Source organism: Podarcis erhardii (assembly GCF_964252035.2).
Source record: "Podarcis erhardii genome assembly, chromosome: 9".
NCBI classification, from domain to species: domain Eukaryota; kingdom Metazoa; phylum Chordata; class Lepidosauria; order Squamata; family Lacertidae; genus Podarcis; species Podarcis erhardii.
The window spans coordinates 49114900-49138184 of record NC_138512.1 but is presented as its reverse complement, the minus strand read 5'-3'; the positions used below and the strand labels follow the sequence as shown (position 1 = coordinate 49138184).

Sequence of the window (23285 nt, the reverse complement as noted above, 5' to 3'; positions counted from 1 at the left end):
ACACTTTTTTATGTTAAGACAAACCAGCTCAAAGCAGAGCAATTTATATTAAGAAATTCTGTCATCAATGGCTAGAATACATGTCCGGCCAATGCCTTTCTACCCATCTGACTTAAGAAGAAGTCATTCTGTAGATATGATATCTCAGACAAGGGCATTACAGACTTTTGGAGTAATGCAGTGCTTCACTTGGTTGAAACTGAAACCTTAGTGGCTACTATAGGAAACTGGCTTATACTGAATCAGACCATTGGTCCATCTAGCTCAGTGTGGGCCGTGCTGATTGGCAGAGGCTTTCTAAGGTTGCAGGCAGGAGATCCTCATAGCCCAACCTGGAGATGCCAGTGGTTGAACCTGGTACAGGTTCCTGGCAAAGCAGGTACAGTATCCATGAGCTACGGCCCTTCCATGAGACAGTAGTTATTAGGCCTGCACTTAAGAAGCTGCTCTGCATTGAGTCAGGCTATTGGTCTCTATAGCTCTGTACTGTCCAGTGTCTTTGGCGGCTGGCAGTGAGAAGTCATTCTCAGCCCTAGCTGGGACCTTTTCCTTGTAGGGAGTGTGCTCTGCCACTGAACAATGGGCCTTGAATATTGCAAGTTGAGAGGTGATGTTTAGGTTTTTCGTTTAATATAATCATATGTAAATTATCTTTGAAGGTTGGCAACCTACTAATACGTTGTGCGTGAGAACCTTTTACTGGAATTTAGATATTTACAAAACAGCTGGAGGTCAGATATGTACAGTAGCTGGCTGTTCTGTGAATGCTAGCTGCAGTATTTGTTTTTTTGTACCACCTGGTTGAAAGGGCTTAACAATCCTTTTGAAAATGGAGCTGTTCATCAGTAGAATGTTATGCTTCAGTCTTTCCCAGAAGTGGGACATAGCTACTCCCTAAATTTTTGAAACAGCTTGCAATGTTTTGTCTGCCTTTGTCGTTGGTTGCATCCTGTGCTTAACCATCTGTGGATGAGTTAAACAAGGGTTGTAGATTTCTGTTTTTTCACGCTTTAGGTCCATAGCATTGAGACACATTATTTCAATTCCAAGAGACTGAAATGGCTAGCATACTTTGGACAAAATCTACTCAGTTCTACCTCTGATTAGCTGTCTTTAGTGAGGTCTTTATTCAGTTTGTATAATTTAACCTTATCTGCCTCTATAGCTTGTGCAGCATCCAAATATTTGAATATCCAGACTTTCTGATAATAGGGATTTCTATTTACCTGGAGTTACATAGCAGCAAGCACAAGTGTAACTAAGAGTTAAAGATAATGGGACTATGATTGCTTATAGTGATGTTTACTCCATGGGAAATGGCCCATGGGTTCTAGTGTGGTTTCTGTCTTATGAGTCCAGCTTCTCTGTTAAGGGTTTGTAATCTAAGCATATTGCTCTTTTTAAACATCCATTACAATTAGACATACTTTCTACATTTCACTTGGCTAGATGTCCGTGTTGTAAATGCCAGTGGAGCAGCTTATTAGAAGTTGCTGTTCGTATGACATCTAATCAGTTCAGTGTCTGAGCACCAAACTAGAAGCAAATCAGCTTGGCAGCTGATTCCTGAAACTGCACCTGGAAGGCGTGCCTTGGGATTTTGCTGCTAATGGCTTGGCCAGCCCACATTGTCATTGGAACTGAAACATGGCAAACTAAGCCTCGTGAGATTTGATGCATGTCCTAGAGTACTTGTCACTTTAATTCACGCTGAACATGCTTTGCTTCACTTGTTGTGTCACGTTGTTTCTGCTTTTTTAGCTCCCCATCACCCCCCTTTCCTGGCCTTTTAGCACTTGGATACTCACTGGCTATTTTTATGTTGTAACTGAGAGTCTGCATTTATTGCATAATGTAATGCTTTGGAGCATCATCTCTGCTGAAGGGACCTATTAGGATAAAGAGTTTTTCACTTCTCGGGGCTTATTCATGTAGTCATTTAAGTGTGCTGATGTCAGCACACATTGGACAGATTTAGTAGGTTTTTGTCATTTTAACCAGCTTCATGAATGTTCCAGCACATGTCCAGGATGAGACTAGCCACAGTCTGGTTCTATTAGCTTTTCAATTATTTTTAAGAAAATGGTTAGTCATGATCTAGACATGTTTTGGAACGTTTATAAGGCCAGGCTGCTAAGCCAACACAGGTGCTGATGTTTTCAGTCATTATCAGGGAGAGGCTGTGTAAGTACCCTTGCCAAACTCATTGGTAACCAAATAAACATTTATAAAATTTGTCTATATTCTGACTCCTTCTGAATGCTGAAAGTGTTGTTCATGGATAGGATGTTGCTACCACATGTGCTGAAAAGATCCTTAAGCAGTGTCCTCCTAAATGTGGAAGTGAGAAACAGAGACCAAATGTTTTCTTACGTTATATATATATTTTTTAAATTACCCATGCTTTGGCTTTACAAATCCCTATCTTTATCACTGATGGCTATTTCAGTGAAGGATAGAAACTGGGAATTCCTGATAGCTGTCAGAATAAAATACAGCAAGTGCAGCCATAAGAAAGAATAAATGTGTAGATGACTTCTCCACTTGCCTTGCTGCTTTGACTTTTTAACAAATCCTGAATTGCAAATCAGAACAACCTAAGGATTTGGGAGCAGATCGCACAGCAGCAGTACCGTTACTGAGAGAAGTTTTGATATCCCTTTTTCTGTGTCTCAGTGGGGTAGATTCTTGCATTGTTCTTTCTGCCATGAAATTACTTCTTGCCATGGGGAGCCTTATGTGAAAGGCTCAACATGGATTAGGATTGTGGCCAGCATGAATGTAGTGTTGATAATTTGCTCAACTTATGTATCTATGGTCTTAATGCATTATGAATTAGCCTCCCACAACACATCTTCACATGCACATCCCCACTCAGGAAATGTTAGCTCATTGTGAATCCAATCTCTGTTTGGTATACTGTTCAGTTACAGTCTCTGTTTCTGTGTTGTCATAGGAGCTTAGTGATTGGCTAGTGTGGGAACATTTCTATGCATACTGCTTGCTCAGTTGAGGGATGCAGTGACCTTTGTAATTAGTCTTGCTGTTTTGATGCCTCCTACGACTGTAAAACCTTTTCATAAATGTGCTGTACAATATAAATATTGGCTAAATAGGGACAAAGTATATGCTCTGTTGCAGTTGCTTTAAATTTGCTAATATCAAAGCCATAAAAAAGATCTTACATCTTCTTGGGGTGAGCTTGGCTTGAGGATTCCATCAACAATGGTGGCCCAGGACATTCTGCTTCCTGAGGCAAAGGACAGTATGGTGCCCCATTCCTAGTCCATGCCCAGAAGTCAGCTGGGCTAGCAGTTTTATTTTTCAAAACTGGTGATTGGACATTGTCTTCAACTGTACCTGAAGGCAGGAGGCTAGCTTAGGTGGCGGTACAGGGCAAGCCACATAAGCCACCCATCTCTGTCCTCCAAGGTTTTGCTACCACTCCCCAGCATGTTGCTTAGGGCAGCTGCTGCGCTCTGTCTAATTGTAGGGACGGCCCCTGTCAATCAACTTAGATATTCTTTTTGGCTGTCCCATGGGATGCATTCTAAACTGAACATCTTCAGGATGTTTGCTGCTTTTATTTATGCTACTTAATGGCACTTGCTTTCATTTGTGAGCTCTTTGATTCAGAACTTGATAACTTCTGGTTTCTGTTGCATTTCTTCACAGGCTGCCTGCTGTTACCCGGGAAGATCATGAAACGAGGTCGACTTCCCAGCAGCAGTGAGGATTCTGATGACAATGGCAGTAAGTGCTCCTTTTTGTTGTGCTTGTATCACACTAGGTTTATGAGTTTATTTAAACACACACACACAACTTTGCATATGACACTTTAAATAACAAAGGTGATTTGCATATCAGTTGGGTAGAGAGCTAATATGAAAAAGCTTTGCTAAAATCAAACAGATTTCAATAGGTGAACAGCAGTAAGGCATCCCAAGGCTTTACAGCTGATTACACAGCATGCAGTAATACATTTCTACCCCCAAACCCAAACAAATTAAAGTATTTTTTGGTTTAAAGTGTTGAAGTAAATATTTGCCACATCAGTTGTAAAAGTTGTCAAGTCTTCAGGTTGTAATAAGGGGATCAAAGTTTGATTTGAGGCTGCTTGTCATGCTTATGTCACCATTTTCTTATGCATATCATGAATGGGGTTCATAATACTCCTGTTTTTCTATACACTGCTTATGTGTAAGCAGGCCCCTTAAGTTAACACCTAGGAAAAGTTGACCTATTGTGCATGTTGTTTTTTGATACCCACTCCTGTGGAGTACTAACATGCAGTACAAAGGGTAATTTAAGCAACTGGTTCCTAAATAGTGGTTTGTGAGAGCTTTTGTAAATGGCTCATAAAGTAGACAGTGATGAGACCATGATACAAAGGGTACAGTAGCTTTTTCCAAGTAGTGGGGAAGGGAGACAATTTTGGAATACAAAATTCCCTTGCAGTTTTTTATTATTTGGAGACTCAGGCCCACTCCCACACTGTGTTCAAACTGAAATGCTGCTGTTTGCCAACAAATGAGATATAAAAAGTAATATATTATTTTGAACATTTGCATTGCCATGTTTGCAAAACAAGTGTAGATTGGAAGCCTGTGAGTAGGGGCTTGCTTCTTTTTATCTCTGTTCAGCAGCTGTGGTCTTGAAAAAACATATCTCTTTAACACAAATTATTTGGAAGTCCACTTTTTCAACTTTAAAAATGTACTTTGTGTGTAAACATTATAGTCATGTTTGACAACTTAAGGTAGCTTTTCATGACTGTAGGTTTTGGGTTTAACTATTGCATGCTTTTGTAATAATTTGAAGCTTATGTTTAAACTTATGTTTAAGCTTATGTTTAAGCTTCTGTTTAAACACTGACCCTCCCTGGGAGAAGTCTTTGTAAGAATGTGTGGGAAATATCAGTTGTTGTATGTTTTGCCTGGGGTGAGCTTATCACCCAGAGAAATGAGTTGCCTGAATCTATCCTTAGAGACTCATTTTCCTTTCTGCCCAAGAAATGTTCTAGAGCTGGTGCAAAGTCTGATTACCTACAATAAAACTAGCCAGACATGTATAGATTTAGGAAGCTTTACATGGATTGCAGACCTCTTCACACCTTCAAGATGGCATGATAAGAATCTGGTGTTCTGGAAGTGATCATATGAGTGCTTCATTAAATAAGTGTTCAAGCCTCTTTGGTAACTTTGCAGCAATGTGATAAATGTGAATTCTGTTTGGCCTGTGGTGAAGTAGTTACATGACTGCATCACTGACTGCCCAGTTCTGTCAATATCTTTTAGGTGCCGTATTTCTCCCATCAGGAACAGGATAATGACCTGGTGAAGTAGGTGGCAAATCCCTCTAGAATGACAGGGTACGGATCAAAGGTGACAGCAGGGAGGGCCTTCCTCACATACTGTGTTTCTCACCTCCAAAGAAACAACATGTTCTCCCTCATGATCTTCCCTCATGGTTCAAAAGAAAATATGTGTGGAACGAGAGAGAATATGCAGAAAATAAAACTGACGAGACAGTGGATATATCCCTTCTTGACCACTAGTCTAGTTTGATGGGCAGATGTAAGGAAGACACTAGGCATCAGCTCTGCAGATAGCTCTCCATAGAAAGGAAAAGTGCTACAGATTGCTTGGAGCCCTTCTCCTGCTTGTGTGACATGGGCATGGGTAGTGATGTTAAATTCTTGAGAATAATCTTTTGGAGAATATTCTCGAGAATATTCTCAATTAATGAGAATATTAGAGAATTTTCATTTAAAATAGGAGAATATTCACTGGTGATGGCACCAGTAATGATCATGTTAAGGTTTGGTATAAGGAAACTCAGTAGTTAAATCATATTTTATTTTTCTGTTAGAACATGTACATGTTATAGGACAAGTCAAAAAATAGAATTGGCATGTTGAGGTTTGATACAAATAAATTCAGTAACAGGCTATCTTGTGCTTCTAATAGCTCTAACAATAACTGTTTAGTGACTAAAGCAAAACTTTGTGCATACATATAAAAAAGAAGTCTTTAACATTGAATATATTATCATTATATGATAATATATTTCAGTATGTCAATCTCTGGTAAATGGTACCTTGTACCATTGAATGGCACTGCAAAAACCAGTTACTGGCACTAAATAAAAATATAGAAACGTCAACTGTTTAAATCAAGGCCACCTCACATGCTGTTACACATAATTGTATAGACCTAGGTACTTTAAGTGTATAAAGCATTAAAGCTACTTTCTGTAAAAAAAATATCACACTGTATGGCCAAGGGTATAGAATTGCTAAGAATAAGGTCACACCAAAATAGAAAAAAGGCTATTACATACAGTTGAAATACATACAAATTCAAATGTTCATCAAATTAAATGAATAGCATTTTTAAAACTAAAAAATAAAAAAATTATGTAGCTCACATTTCAGAACTGCCAATGGTGAACGACACAATGTCCAGTAACGTAACTAGATAAAAAAAAACAAAAAACCATTATTCATTACTTACATTGGCAATATCACAGCTTGACTTATTATTTACTAGATTTTTTAAATGTGGGTTGTAAAACTGGTTTTTACATTAGAATTTACAGCTTGTGGAAAATGTTCTCCAGAGAATTTTCTAGTAGAGAATATTCTCTAATATTCTCTACTCTGGAGAATATTCTCACCTCACATCACTAGGCACGGGTTGAAAGTGCTGCACTAGTAAGTTCAAAATGCCGTAGATCCAACTTACCAGATCTGTCCTTACTGCAGTTTTAAATAACCAGTGCTGTTGTATGCATTCAGTTAGAACTGGAGGAGCCTATTCAATGGGACTCCCCAGTAATGTAGGGCATAATCTTGGACACCACAGAACTTGCACTTGTAAGTTCTTTTGCAAGTCCTAATTTTCACATGTTTCTAAAAACTTTAAGGAGCAGGCAGTGAATGCATTCTGAAAGCCTCAGCTTGGGTCAGGGGTTTAGTGACCAATAAGGATAAAAGATTGGTGATGGCAGTGAGTATCAAACAGGTGGAATGTTCCAGGAGCTATCGTGGGTGCTTTAAGGATAGATCCTTGAGTTTCTGCTTTTGATCTGATGACAGAGGACTGTCTTGTCCCTGCCAACACAAAGCACCCACTCTCACAGGTGAGATCACAAAGTCTTAATCCCACAGGTGTGAAAAAGCCTATAGGGAGTACAATTGGGGGTTATCCTTTGCTTCTTTGGGTTCCAATGGTTGTTCTCACCATCGAAATCATAGCACACTTTGGAAGATGCAGCCTTTCCAGTCATTACCAGTTTATGTTCCTATTCTTAGTAACCTTACTGTGATGGCAGGAGCTGATAGTCAGGGCAACAACATGGGCAAATGTACAGACTGTTGTCCTGCTCTTTAAGCAAACAAAACAAAACAAAACAAATCCTCTATATTGCTCAGCATGCTAATTTGGTTGTGTAAATGGGTCCTACCCATAGTAATAGGTTTTTTTCTTAGCTCTCTGTGCAGCTAACATTAGTTTCATCCAATCTGTCTCCTGAGTTTAGATCATTTGGGACTGAGGTTTTCCGTTTAAAAATAGAAAAATTGTATCTGTGATGAATCAGTGGTAGCAGTGGCATTTTGAAAAACGTTTTACTTCTCCAAACAAGTAAATTACTTATTCTCTATTTGTATAATTTATGTAGCTCTCAAAGGCATTAGATGTGGCTTAGCATAAATGAATGCTCATCTCCTGGGATGGAAGGTGCGATTTAAGCGCAAAGTGTTCTGGGGCCCACCTGGCTGTTGAAGTCGGAAAGGGAAAAAATGTAATGGACTTTGGCTTTTGATTAGTGTTTTATGACCTAATTGTAAATAGGGGAACATAGACTGAGTCACTGAAGAGAGGTATTGACATTTGAGAATATTTTTCTATTCCGATATGATGCAGGCCTAAGTTAAACATCTTTCAAAAGGCAAATTACAATATGGAAAAGATTCCTCTAGTAAAACTCTTCAGTGTATTATGGGGGTTTGATTGAAATGCGTTGGGAAGATTTGTTTGTTTTCTACTGATGTAACATTTTATTATTATGGCCTGGTGAAGAGGGTTTACAAGCTGTGCTGAATTTTTGATTCTTGGCCTCTTGCTGTTGAAAAACAATCCCAGACAACCTTTAGCTTATAAATATTTCCCATATAATTGCATGAATTCAAGTTTTTATTCTGTCAACTTGGGGCAAAGGCTTGCAAAGAAAAGGGAAGAAAGCCAACTATTTTTTGGTGGTGTCAGAAAACACCAAGAAGCTACTTTGCCTTTGCCTTTGTTTTTATCAAATGTGTATCTGATGCTTCCTCCAAGGAGGTCATGGTGATGAATAAAGGTTTGTTGCTTTAAATTTACTTAATGTTCAAAGCTAAGAGGTTGTGTCTAGTACTGTGCTAGTGGGATTCTGCTGGTACAGTAGGACTTCCCTCTCCTTCTCCACTGCATGCTCTCAGAGTCTACTCCAAAGTGTGCCCAATCCTCTGGAGCTGATTTTGAGGCTGGGTAGCTGAACACTGGAGGAGACAGAAGAGGAAGGCCCATTGAACACACAGGAATAATTAGCACCAGCCGAACTGCAGCGCTTGATAAAGCCTCAGAGCTCTATTCCATGTTCCTTGAGGTGTTTCCGATTATATGAATTAAATGTTTTGCTGTGCCTTTTATCCTTTTGATAGCCATAGTTTTTCAGGTATCCATCCTATGCGCACTTAGAAGCAAGTTTATTAAAATCACCTAGACTGCCTGCCAAGTAACATATTGGGAGCAGGACTGTCAGTTAGATCAGCCTAGAATGGCTTTTTTGTGTGTGTGTGGTATGAGCTTTCTTGTATCATTTCTGATTCTATTTTGTTCTGTTTCTACACTTGTCAGTTTTTTGGCAACATTCATTCCACCCCTTTTTCTCTCCCCCACCCCTTTCTTTTCAGTCTTCTGCCTCACTATTCCTTAGAAGACAAAAGAGATAGAAAAGAGGAAAAACAAGGGGGTAGAATAAGTGAGATCCCATTACCAGGAAAAATAGTATAATAGTTTTGATGAATCTTGCTTTCCTGATAATACATCCCCGTCCCTCTTCCTCTTTCTTGACTGTTAGCATGCTGCATGCTCTTAAGCCACACTGAACTCCATGGTCCTGCAGCTTTGGAGTATAATAATGCTCTCACTGAACTAATTGGCAAACCCCCATTGGCTTTAATGGGAGTGAGCTCCTATCTTTTAAACTGTTCATACTGAGGTTGGGAGCTTTTCAGTAAAGTGTGTTCTGTGGCCAGGTATTTTGCCATCATGCTAAAGTCGAGTTCTGCATAATTTTAACCACACTCAGATATAAAATGCGCTAAGCCCATCCCAAATGTATTTTATCAAGTGAAATACTGTGTGGAAGATCAAAGGGAGTGAGTACAGCACATTTAGTGATACCTGGTGGAAGAAGGTAAATAATTTGTTTAGCTTAATGCAAAGAAGCAAGTTCAGAACATAGTGAAATTCTATAGAAAACGACTGAATAAAGTAGAAATATATTCTTGTTACTGCAGTGGAAGTCCGTGTGTAGGCCACAGATCAGAATTACAGTGAGACAATATAAATAGCACTAAGCAGGCATTGCAGTTCAGTGAAGAGAAAATGTGGTGGTGGGGGGAGTGGGGATCAATAAGGATAAGGTGGGATCAACACTGTACTCTGACCCTCTCCCCTCTTGTTTGACAGCGCATCACGTCACAATACTGTTGCTGAAGTTGAATAGGTCTGGGTTTGGTCTGAAGAGTACAAAGATGTATAAGCTTTGAACTTGTTAATGACTGTGATAGTGTAATCTCTCCTATAAAGATAGAACCAGCCCTGTATTTAGAGCCCTCCAGCATTTGACAAGTGAAAACAGGTAGGTATTCTTGTTGAGTTAATTAAGCACGTGCCTCCTAGTGTGGTGGTTAATGAGTGAGCTGCTTCCAAAAGTAATCTGCTGGAAAGCCTCACCCTTAAGAAGTTTGGAAACTGTTAACTTCAAGGCATTCATTTTCATACAACATGTCTTAATGCAGGAGTCAGCAAACTTTTTCAGCCGGGGGCTGGTCCACTGTCCCTCAGACCTTGTGGGGGGCCGGACTATAATTTTTGGGGAGGAAATGAACAAATTCCTATGCCCCACAAATTGCCCAGAGATCCATTTTAAATAAAAGCACACATTTTACTCATGTAAAAACACAAGGCAGGCCCCACAAATAACCCAAAGATACATTTTAAATAAAAGGACACATTCTACTCATGTAAAAACATGCTGATTCCCGGACTGTCCGTGGGCCGGATTGAGAAGGCGATTGGGCTGGATCCGGCCCGGGCCTTAGTTTGCTTACACATGTCTTAATGCTTAAATATTGAGCTTTAGCATAGGATAATGGCAAAATCCCATGAGATGCTCCAGAGGGAGAAAGAAAGCTAGGCCTGTGTTTCAAAACTTCATAAACCCCAGCACAAAAATTACCTTCCTGATTTCTGACAGAACTGAAGATGGAACTTCTCTGGATATGTGCTGGGATTTGGAGAACATAAGATATGCCGAAGTATCACACTTTCCATGCCTTCAGCATATGAGACAGTACCTCATATTTTTCCCTCATATTGTGGCTTGCAGTGGTTGCTTATGCCCATTGGGACTGGTAGAGTGGAAGGTAGGGAGGTCAACATGAGGTGGCGCCAGAGCAGTCAGTTACAGTATGAACAAAAATTACCTTCCTTTAAATTGCACTGGAAATCTTCCTTTGTCTGAGAGCCAGACTCTGCTTCTCCATCTCTCTCTTCATCTGGTTACTCTGGGATCCCATACCTTGGAGCAGTGCTGTTTTCTAGAAAAAGAGGTGCTGGAACTTACCATGAACACCTCCCTTGTTCTCTTTTAATGGCAATGGTGCCCACCTGAGAGGTGCAGGAACTGAAAAGAAGCCCTGCCTTGGAGACACTTTCACAGCACATTCCTGCCACCTCCTCTTCCTGCTGAGAAGTCTCACAATTGTCTCTCAAACTACCCACAGATGGAAGTGCCACATTAGATGCAACCTTCCTTTGATTTTTTTAAAGCATTAAACAATGATGCATTAAAAATAGAAGTTCTTAATTGTGAAATCACCTTGTCTTCCAGAATCTGTCTGTGGGTAGGGAAAGGCCATAGGGGAAGAGCTGTAGCTCAGTGCTAGAGCATTTGCTTTGCATGCAGAAGGTTGCTGGTTCAATCCCTGGCATCTCCAGGTGCAGCCGGAAAAGAGCCTACCCTGAAATTCTGGAGAGCCATCTAGCCCAATGGTCTGACTCTGTATAAATCAGTTTCCTATGTTCCTAAAGGAACAAGTACAAATATCTGTTTTTAATTCGTATAGATGTGACTATAATATTACTTTCTTATTGAATTGCACATATGATGTTGACCATCTTTGGCATATTGGGTTAGCTGTAGAGCAGGAAGCTTTGCCTGTCTGTCTTGCCACAAACTCTTGGCATGCACTTTTGTTATTCATAGTTAACGTATTCTGGCTAAGAAAATGTAAACCAAGCTTTTGGATAAGTACAAAAGAAGGTATATAGGGATAAATTAAAATAGGAAGTGTGTACCTTTTCTGTTGTTGCTAGGATCTTGAAAATGTTGACCCATTTTCCTGGTTGCTTGTAGCAAGTCAGAATCTTATCCTGACAACCACATAGGGAAGTTTTTATAAATAGGAAAAGAGTGGGTTCCATTTCCTTTAAGGTGATCAATGAGCCACAAACATCTAATAAAGTTATATGTTAGCAGGCAGACTTAGTAGAGGGTTTTTTCTGGGTAAGTGTCATTTATGGATTAGTTGCAAGGTGGGGTTATCTTTTCTTGCCAGAATGATCAGATAAAGAATAGTGTTGTTCCTGTACACGGCATTAGAGAAAGCTAATTGACCAGCAGATCTACCAGCAATGATAATGTCAGAAGATACCTTGTTAGACCCAATGGTGCCGTCCTTTCCCTTGCAGAAAGCTCTTTGATCCAGAAGGAAAGTGGAGAGGTGATTTTTGTGAATTCTCCTGCATCACTCTTCACCTTCCACACTGTTCCAGCTTTGGATACAATAGTGTAATTGATATAATCTGAAGACAATGCACCTGCAGTTATAGCTGTAATAAAGTAGAATACTAACTGTAATTTCTGGTGCTTTAATGCCATACATTCCATGTTGGATCCCTGTTTTTTTTGGGGGGGGGAGAGGGTGGTGGTTCAGAATTGCTTGTTTTGCAGGCAATTTTCTGCACAATTTTCTGCCTTCTGACTGTGACTTCATTGCGTGGGACTGGTGGGTGGATTGTCTGAGATTCCATGATCTTGGCAGGCTGAGAAGGAAGTCTGAAATAAGGTTTTATGATGATGGGCTGGCAGCTCAGACTGTTCTAACCACTTCCATTTTCTGCTCCAGCTGCATGGTTTCCCAACAAATTGTGCTGTTGGCAACTGTGCCCACTCTTGCTCAAACAGAGCCCAGAAAGAGTCTCGGCAGATGGAAATACCAGCACTGAGCAGGAGCAGCAGCTAGGCATTGCCTCTCTATGTTGGAAACTTTGTTGTGCTGTCTGATTTTGCAATGTAGAAGCATTGTATTTACAGTGGGGAAGACTGTGCAGCCTCCAAGAGGGCTCAGGCTTTGAAGTGTCAATGAAATGATAGCAGCCTGGAGCTCTCCTGGGACACAGCTGGGTGCTCTGCAGCTGGTTTTACAACACTGTTCTGCATTATGCACTCTGTAGCTAATCTTACGCCACGCAGTGTAGCATATTGGTGGCTGGGCGTGCTCCCTGGGACACCGGATATGCTCTGGCAGCTCATGGAGACTTGCTCATTTTTAAAATGTCAAAATCTCTGTGTCTCTCTGTCTCTTTCCGCCTCACCTGTCTTTGGGAAAAATGCAGAACACTTGGAACATATAATGGGCAGAGTGATGATACTCAACAATAGACATGTGTGCTGAATTGAGAAATATCATTTTATCCAAGTATTTAACCATTTTACACAAGCTTCCAGTATTTTGACTTCCTGATAATGAGTTTCCTTTTAACGTGGTGACTGTTGGACTTTGTGACCTAGTTTGCATTATCTTAGTGCTATGCAGATGATTTGTCTTAGCAGTGGTACCTTGGGTTAAGTACTTAATTCGTTCTGGAGGTCTGTTCTCAACCTGAAACTGTTCTTAACCTGAACCACCACTTTAGCTAATGCGGCCTCCTTCGCCGCCACGCCGCCGGAGCACCATTTCGGTTCTTGTCCTGAAGCAAAGTTCTTAACCTGAAGCACTGTTTCTGGGTTAGCCGAGTCTAACCTGAAGTGTATGTAACCTGAGGTACCACAGTATTTAGTTTTAATAAAGCAGTCTTTCCTGAAAACATTGAGAGGAAGGAAGGCATGAACTCACCTGAGGACACCATGATGCCAGGTGACAATTTCACAGGAAATAATTGGATGTGCCCATTTAGAGAGCACTTCTGATCCCCCCTTTCTTCCTTTGCATCCTGTCTTGAATTCAATCTGGAGATGCAAATGAAGAATGTGAGCCCTGCTTGTGGCAGAAATTGACTCCATTTGGAATCTATGATTGGGAGCTTCTGAGAAGAGTCGATCCCAGGGGGCTTGCATAGGGAGCCGAATAAAAGTAAAAGGGGGGCTACATAGGAACATTTAGGAGTGTGCCCAAGCCCTGCCAATTGTTCCTTTGCAGCAGCAAATCTGTAGGGCAGGTGGGCATGGCTGATGAAAAGCGATCTCATAGTTCAAATTAGGACCCCTGGCAGGCCTAAGTTTGGCCTAGGGGCCAAAGGTTCCTTGTGCCTGGCCCAAATTAAGCAACAAATATTGTCAACCCTTCCTGAACTATTTCCTTCTGTTTGCTTTTCTATCTACTATCGGGAAGGACTGCAAACAAATTAAAATGAATGCAGTTCCTAACACAGTAAGAAAGTGACAAAGGTTGGTAATCGTAAGAACTGGGTTCTTCTGCTTTTAAAAAGCACATTGCAGTGTTTACGTCATTACTCAATTTGAGACATGCCATTCTCCCCTCCTAATATGCATGTTTTATCATTACTTGCTTTAAATAAAATAATGACATGCATACCATCATCTAATCTTCTTACTACTTTGATAGTGGAATATCAAATCCTACAAAAATGATACAGTTTAGTTGCATCCAGCCATTGCTAGGAAGAATAATAGCCTCAATACATCTGTTTCATTTATTATTATTTTATTTTTGGGCCTGCTCAGTGAGCAGCTCCTCCAAGCTTCGCCCCATACCATTTATTTACTCTATTTTTTATGTTTTTTTTAAAATAAAAAACATAAGTATTACTCAAAAGCCTTGTCTAGTGCAGCCCCTGGCACAGACAGCAGATAACCTTGGGTAGTTCCCATATTGGAGATGGCAATGCCCCACCACTTGTCCCAACAAGTGCACACAGTTGGAACTTTGATGGTATACTTACTTACATGCATAGACAGACAGAACAATCATGGATTCTGTTGGTAGCAATTTTGACAGCACTTTTTCTAGTTGGTACAATGATGAATATAGACCAAGAACAAACAATAAAAATATATGGAGATGCACATAATAAAAATAAAATTGTCCAGATAATTTGGGGCATAATATCTTGACAAAGGGAAAAGATATGAAAGATTGGTACAAGATTCTGGTTTCTGAGCAACTGTTTTTAAATGTAATATGACCCTTTTCGTAAGATCAACTGCATCTGTAGAGTACTGTACCTAACTTTTCAATTTTCCATGAGGGTGGGGGGAGAAAAAACTGAAGAAAAGCTGCAAGTCACTTGCTACAGTTGGTGGCTACTGTTGTATTAATTGTATTAATCTATATGAAGATGGAACAATTGCTGTATATGGAATGATCACAGGGACCTTAAACTGAGCCAGCAGTTTTCCTCCCACACGTTCATTATGACGTATAGACCAAGGAGTGGAATGAAAGTGTAGCTCTTGCTTGCCATAGTAAACTATTTATTTTTATTTATTTATTTCATGACATTTATTTCCCTCCTTTCTTACAAGAAATTCAGGGCAGCAGCCATAGTTTTTCTTCCTTTATTAAACTCCCAGCCACCCTTTGATGATGTATGTGAGGCTGAGAGAGAGAGAGAGTGACTGGTCCAAGGCTACTCAGTACACCTCATACACTCTAACCAGAGTCCTGCCAGAGAAAAAAGACAGGGTATAAATAAATTGATGATGATGATGATGATGATGATAGAGACCCCTTTGGGGCCAAAATAACCATTGTTCTCAGTTCCATGTTTCTTTTCCTTTTCTAGGCTTGTCAACCTGGTCCCAGCATTCTAGGTCTCAGCATCGAAGAAGTTCATGCTCTAAGCACGAAGATCGGAAACCATCAGAGGTATTCTCTTGATTAAATGCTCTCGCATCTTGCTGAAACACAGATGTGTCTCCTTTTCCTAATACTTCTTTTTCTTTCCTTTTTCTGCTCCGTCTCAGCTGGCACCCAGCAACCTTTCTTCTGGCCAGGAGATCAGGGAGCTCAGCTGCTGCCACAGTCCCTGCCAGCATCAAGTTAGTTATTTAGCCGTGAATATTGGGTTAGTTTGGCACCAACCCAGCCTAGTTGTTTTTTTTAATAGTCCTTTTCCTTTTCCTTTTCAAAAAATATATCGGGGAATATGTTTTGGTTTTTTTATTTGTGGTGAACAGTGAAAAATGTGTGCCTAGGAGTGTTTCCTTAGTTTCCTAACCATTACATGGCACTTAGTCTTTGTTCAGCAAAGCTGTCAAACCAGAAAACTTTGTCTCTTTGAGTGCTTCATCTGCATTGCTTTGAGAACAGATCAAAGGAAGAAATACAAATCAGTTTGAACTTTTCATGATGGATCACCAAGTGCAATCTGTTGCACGCCTTACAAATTGGCAGGTGTCCTTTGAGCCAAATATGAGACTAGAAGAAAAGGGATATTCTTTATAGGTAGAACTTCTTAAGAAGACTGTCTGGTTCATCATAATCAGATATCTTATATGTTCATGTTCGGGGTCTTGCCCTGGCAGGTTTCTAAATTTTTTATCCCTCGCTTGTTCATGCTCATGACTGTGGACAGTATAATCCTTTGGCCAAGTGAATTAATATGTATGGGTTGCCTCTTTTGTTCTGATGGTAGAAGCAATTCCATACAAGTATACTGGAGATGTAGAACCTTTTTGACACAGTGGACCAGATCTTTATTGCCCTCCCCCTCAGCCTATGGGCCAACTTTGACATGTGAGTGGAACCACCCACTTATCATCTTACATCATGGTGAGGTCAGGTGGCTGAAAGATGGGCTTTCCTGCTTGCCTCTCAGAGTTGACTTGCAGGGTGTGGGGAGGGGTCTGCTTCACCAGTGCATTCCTTACAAGGAACATGCTAGAAAGCAGCACCAAGCAGGATTGAAGTCTCTGCTCACTAGCTGATGAGCAGAGAGTTCATGCCTGCTCTCCATAGGGGGCTGCTTCACCAGCACATTCCCTGCAGGGAAAGTAGTTGGCAGCTGGATGTGGTTTTGGGAAAATGGCCTTGTGGGCTAAAGATCTGCCTATGGGCTAGAAGTTTGCCAACCCATGATGTAAATGAATGCCTGCACAGGCCTGCTTCTTTCACTGAAATGAATAGGAAAGCAGTTGCTGATGGACCCCCCATGCTTATAATTAGATACTGGATGTGTGTGTGTTCCTGTATGTTTCCCATTTCCAAGTAGCTTTCTTTCTCCACCTCTACCTCCCTGTAGCATGTCTGTTTTTATATTAATTGAATTGGTACTGAATGATATTATGAATATTTTAATATTCTAACAGCAATATGTCAATTTCAAAGCTCCCTATATTTATTTAAAACATTTTACCTCTACCTTTACCTGAAAAGGCTCCCAGAGTGGCATATGTAAGATCATTAACAGTGAAGAATGCAGTCTGTGTCTGTAGGCTTACAATTCGAAAGACACTAAATGAAAGGGGAAAGAGATGAGGTGGGAAGAGGAAAGCAAGCAAACTCAGCACCAGTTCTTAAAGTTATATTTGAAGAACTGTGTGCCAGTCACTGGGTTGGAGGTCAGTAATTCTGCAATGCTGGATTTAGGCATGCGGTTTGCATCTGCAGAGCAGCAGGAATGGCATTGCGAGGCAGTGATTCTTGGAAATTATATCCTTGATGTTCCATTAAATCCTCCTTTGTTTTGTGGCCAGGGCAACTCATCACAAATGTTCAGCTCAAAGGCGTTCACGCCCTGTTTTTCTCTAGGCAGTTAAAATAAGGGTTTTTTTAAGTCTAAAATCTTGTCGGTGGCACAAGAGTAGGCCTGGGCAATATATCAATATATTGCTCAGGACCGGTATGTGGGGGGAGACCGTGATGACAGCTTCACTCAGTGGTATATCCCTGGTGAAACGGTCACCACTCATGAGTCCCTCTGCCTTCAGTGCTCTGTGAGACAAACAAACTAGCTGGGCGCTGGAGGCAGAGGGACTCAAGCGGTGGCGGTTTCACTAGCAGTATACCACTGGTGAAACCACCATCGCACTCTGCCCTGGCAGAGGGAGAATCAAACTGAATTGGCGAGGTGCTGATACAGCTTGTTCCTTCCTTCACTTCTTTAAACTGCTTGGTTGAAGAGCGCGCTGCTGCCCTCACCTCAGCCCAGCAGTTTTATGGAGCCCCTGACCCACCACTGGCTTGCACAAGTCAGCAGCGGGATGGGGACTCTATTAAAGTGCTCCCCCTCCCCAGCTGAGAGATCCCCGACCCCGCTCCTGCTTCTGCATGAGTAGGAGCGGGATCCGGGCTGCTTAGCTAGGGAGCACGAGTGGCAGGGGACTCAGGACTGACTCCACTGGGGGCAAGAGCTTTCCTACTCCCAGTGGCATCTGGCCAAGGAGCTTAGGGCTTGCTCAGCTGGGGGCAGGTGCCTTACCGCCCCCTAGCTGAGCAGCAGGCTGGGGGCAGTGCCTTACCGCCCCCCAGCTGAGCAGCAGGCTGGGGCCAGCTGTATTGGCCATGGCCTGTGAGGCGCTGGCGTGAAAGCACCTTAGCTCCCATGCTGAGAGCTGTGGCAGTTTCACCCAGCATCTCTCTGGCTAGAGCCAATGCAGTTTTTTTCAACATCATAGTATATCGCCAAACCATGATGTTTTACTGGCGAAACACTGCAATGTTAAAAACCCAACATCGTCCAGCCCTACTTTTGATATTTTGCAGCATTTTTAGAGTTCCTGCAATATTTTTCCCCAAAACACCACATTTCGTTAAATTCTTCTTTTCATCTGTTTTTGGTTTTGTTTCTCTTGAGTTCTTGAAAAATTACTATTTGGTAAAGAAAGGGTGTTAAAAATTCTGAAATCTCCCTCCCGCTCGCTATGCAATTGTGGGTCACACCTTAGCTAAGGGTGATGCAGGCCATGGCCTGTAAACTAAGGGGACAGACAGGAGCTGTTGGTATGTCAGGAGTGCCTTCTCAACCTTTTTCAACCTAAATGTAATATGCTTTCTATTTAGGCAAGAAGGCAGAGTCAATGTGTGGGTGACTCAGTAGCCTGTTCACCATCATTTGAGTTGAATTGATGGATGATAGTCGGACTCTATCGGACTCTGTGATATCTTTTTATATCCCTGTTTTAATCTGTCCAAATTCCAAACTAAATCTTTTTTTTTAATCACCCTTCCCTCCCTCTCTTTCCCTTTTGGTTACACCCAGGGTCATTTGAACAATGTTTAACTTTATACTTAGCAAGACTGTACAATTTGCAACTCTCTGGTGGAAAACTCTAAAAGGGCAAAATGTGGGAAGGCTAACGACATATAGTATAGTAAACCCAATTGGTGAATTGGGTGGTTCACGTGAAATATATTTTACATCACTGCCAGCAGTGTTTGGAAAATGCAGCAATCCTCAAATTATGTAGTCTTGGTTAGTCCCAGTAAAGCACTGAGATTAATACACAACAAGTGGTTTGAGGATTTCAGCCAGATAAACAATATTATTTTGTGTCTCACACACACACACACACACACACACACACACACAGAGAGAGAGAGAGAGAGAGAGAGACAGAGACAGAGACAGAGACAGAATGAGAGAGAGAGAGAGAGAGAGAGAGAGAGAGAGAGAGAGAGAACATCCTGGTCAACCTGTTTCTGCTTTATAAGCGTGTGGAGTAGTGGTGCTGGCTGTGTGCCTTGCTGACTGCACTGGCCATAAACTGATGAGTCTTCAGACTATTTTAGAGGTCTTGCTGGTACTGCATGGACTGATTCAGGCACTCTGCTTGTAGCAAAGCCATCTGGGCTCGCTTCTTCCTCCCTCCTGCCCCAGCACCTTTAAAACTCCAGATAAATACCCTTCTGTTGGCATGTGGCAGTTAATATAGAGATTTGAAGATGAGGTGCTAAGCATGAATGATCCTGGTTACTTTGTAATAGCAGAAGCGCATTGAGAGATCTGGAAGGTGCTTAGGCATGCAAAGCCTTGCTCTTTTAAAGCCTGCCACTTCATGGTTTGTATTTTGCTGATGAGCAGCGACAAATCAGATTGCGTTGCACACAGGCAAGTGCTTTCCGCAAAGATGTATGGCTCTAACTTATGACACATGCTGTGTTAGGGACCCTTTCCCTGCTTGCTTGTGGCTGATAACTTCCTACAACTTCCCAAGATGTTTTACTAGTTTCAGAAATCATTCACGTTCAAAGCACAGTTTGAACCATAGCTACAAACAGTTGTAAATCTGGATGGCAGATGTTGCTTCAGGTGGTAAGGATTGGATATATATTGGCTATGAACTTTCCTGGCTGATATTTTGGTTTAAACTGTGAGACCCAGCATATGTAGCATGTCCTCTGGTGGCCAGTTTGGTCTACAGCATTTTTTGTGGTGTTGATTCTTAAATGGATGTACATGGTTGTTCATCTGACATGCATTGTGACCTGCTCATATCCTGTATGCTCCTGAGTTTCATTTTCATGGTGGCTGAGATTCTGCAGAGATGCTACTTCCATGATCACTGGTGCAGATTTATACTCTGCCTTATTATATCTGTTAGAATGGGTGCAAGTCTTGCTGTTACCAGCTGTGCCACATAGGAGTGAATTGAAATGCAACTGGTGATGTGATCTTAGGCTGTGACTTTTTTTACATGTTAGTCAACATCTGATAGGGTGTACTTTGTAGGAAGGTGCCTCCCCTTGAGTTCTACTCATAAATGCCACTCATGTGTCTCACTGAGCATGTGCAAGGAGAGCAGGGTTGCTGTCGCTGGCCACCCCAAATGTCTTGCTGGCTCTGCTCCTGTAAACCCCTGTGCCTTTGGTGGAAGCTCTGAACAGGGAGCCTATGTGTTTACAGCTGCTTATGTGAAGTGTTCAGGGCATTTCTGCGTGGGACCTTTGTTAGAACTGAAAATCAGAGTGTGCCTGCTTGATGTATTAAAGATTAGCTCTCACCACAAAAGGATGCATTAAAACAGCATAACTCCCATGCAAAATGGTTGTCTTAAAACCACCTTCAGAAATTATCTTTAGTAGGTAATAAGACCAAGAGTCTTGATACAAATGCATGCTGCTCCCATGCAAGTATTTTTGTTACAGCAACTGGCTCATAGGAGAAGCAGAGTTAGAGAGATTGGATCAAAAGAAGCCAATGTGATCCCTCCGTCAGATTCTGTTGCGGAAAGTGTATGATGGACAAATTCTAGACATATTTACTTTGCTGCTGTCTGCACTGCCTTCTGCCAATCACATTGTATGTACATTCTGACCCTTAACAAAGTTGATGACTTTTGAGAAACTTTAACAGTATTTAATTAAGAATTCCCAAAATAATGGCTCTGTGGTTTGTAGATATTTAAGGAGATGCTTTTTACTGATCTGCTCAATGGTCCATTTTGCCCAGTATTCTTTGCCCTGACTAGGGCTGGGCAATATCTGGATTTCAACATCACAATATACCAACAGCTAAACACCACAAAATATTGATATATCATGATATATACCTGCAGTGGCGGAGGGCCTTGCTGGGCCTCCCCGCGGTAGCAGAGGATCCCACCATACCTCCCCGCAGCAGTGGAGGGTGCGCCATGCTTCCCCGCAGCTGCCGAGGGCTTTGCTGAGGCTCCCCACGGTGGTGGAGGGCCTGAAGATGTAAGGAAGTAATAAAAATATTAAATAAACTTTCATATACTGTAATATAGTTTCAACTAATTTAAGAGTAGTTTAAGTGATTTACTAGTCAAGTTGCATCTGCTTCCCCACTCAGAGGTCTAAGTGGAATCTTTGCATGCATAAGCCCCACTGAGTTCAACTAAACTTGTACTTTCTCTTTGACCGCTTACTGAAAAATACCCTCCCTATCATTCTCGCATAGTACTCAACCTCCCATTTCAGCATAAGGCAGCCAGCTATATCTTCTCTCCTCCATCCCCCCCCCCCGAAGCCCCCCCCCAAGTCCTTATCCCACCAAAGTCTCCCTTTTTATCAAAGGGGAGGGCAACAAAGGAAAAAGATAGTCTCCTTTAAATTTTTTAAACCCCCTTTTTAGTATGGAAGAAAGCTATTTAGAGGGAACCAACAACATAAAAACCAACAGAAAATAAAAATAAAAACTCTTCCGCTTTTTTTTTTCCACCGGTGGGGGTGAGTGTGAGGGAAGAAGGAAGTGCTTTCCAGTTCTTTGTTTATGTTCTTTGTTTACTTTGCTGCTGGATCTTTGATTATCTAGCTGGGGGGGGGGTCCCTCCTGGATTGTTAGCAGGCTCTGCATAATTAGTTGAGCTCTTAAGTGGAAAGATATGGGTGAAGCTGAAAGACTTTGCTGGTTTGTGTGAGGACTTATAATCATTTCTTATAGGTAGGAGGGAGAGAGCAAACAAAGCAGGAAACATGGTACCTGCAAACTATCTGTAAAGTATGGTTGGGGCTGAGCTACCCCCTGGGAAGCTGTCAAATCTGTTCCCCGGTATATTGCCTTGTTGAAACACTTATCAGGTGTTCTTTCAATACCGGTATTCAATGATATGGTGGTTTATCGCACAGCCCTAGTCCTGACTGGTAGCTGTGGCAGATTTTTTTTATCTACATGTGTTGGGGATTGAGCCTGGGATATTGAAGATGCAGAGTGTAAAGATGCTGTAACACTTGGCTATTGAAATATCATCTCTGGGCTCTGACTATGCCAAGTATGGGACATCTCTTGAAATGAGGATCCCAGTAAACAAGATGCTGAAATTACATATTTCCCCCTCTTCTCCCTTTTTAGCTACTAGATGTACAGACGCTAGCAAGCTTCACAAGGGAAAGAATTAGGCTATCTCATCTTGGGATACAACTCCTTGTGTTGGGGTTATATTTAGGGATATTTTGAGTTTTTGCACTTCCTGTTGAAATTGACGAGAACTGATTTTCCATTTGCGCAGCAACTTGATTGTGTCATGTGATTTGACAAAGGCAACTTGAACCATGGGCCCCATGTCCAAACTGTATTTTTCAGTTCTCTGTTTCAGCATGATGATGTGGTTTACCTTTCTGGCCTCTTAATTGGCAGTGTTGGTGACCTTGTTGTGCACCGTGCTCCATGGTTACCCAGGAGCTGTGAATCATAGAGTGTAAATATCAAATATCAGTGTCTCATCCCTCCCCCATTCTCACTTCCTTTTTTTGCAGGTATTTAGAACAGACCTGATCACTGCCATGAAGCTACCTGATTCCTACCAGCTGAACCCGGATGAGTACTATGTGCTGGCAGACCCTTGGAGACAGGAATGGGAGAAAGGAGTTCAGGTGCCAGTCAGTCCGGGGACCATTCCAGAGCCAGTAGCCAGGTATAGCTTGGTGAACCCATTAGGAAACAAAACAGCTGTCCTATCAGCATCGCCTTTCAGCAGCCTGTTGGGTTGCTTACTAAAAAGCAGATCACCTGATGACTTGGGTTCCACTCTGCTGATTTAAAGGTTACCCATCCTAGCCAACTCATTTTGCCGCAGGAAAGTGTTGCAGATGAAAGTCAGGCCTTTCCCACCAGCGCCTCTACTTGTGAATTGAGGACATCACATCCCAGACTGAGTGCTTACTTATAACAATACATGCTGGCAGAAGGAGGACTCCTGTTTCCTATTTGAAAAGGAGTACTTCCTAATTGAACATTTGTTGTAGCCCTTCCTTGTGAGCAGATCCAATGTTCTACTCAGACATTCCAGGAAAATAATCACAGCACTTTAAT

At 41.6% G+C, this 23285-nt stretch overlaps 1 protein-coding gene across 10 annotated transcripts in view; it reads left to right on the top strand.

Annotated features, from left to right (window-relative positions):
- JADE1 (jade family PHD finger 1) overlaps positions 1–23285 on the top strand; it is a 162746-nt gene that overhangs the window by 111503 nt on the left and 27958 nt on the right. For 8 of the 10 annotated variants that reach the window (XM_081876102.1, XM_081876103.1, XM_081876104.1 and 5 more), the window contains 4 exons: positions 3676–3753; positions 15357–15439; positions 15538–15612; positions 22730–22887. In XM_081876102.1, the coding sequence (XP_081732228.1) occupies positions 3702–3753; positions 15357–15439; positions 15538–15612; positions 22730–22887 (368 nt within the window). In that variant the 5' untranslated portion in view covers positions 3676–3701. Of the gene's footprint in view, positions 1–148; positions 380–3675; positions 3754–15356; positions 15440–15537; positions 15613–22729; positions 22888–23285 lie in introns of those variants that run through there. The other 2 variants (XM_081876100.1, XM_081876099.1) reach the window with 2 other exon arrangements.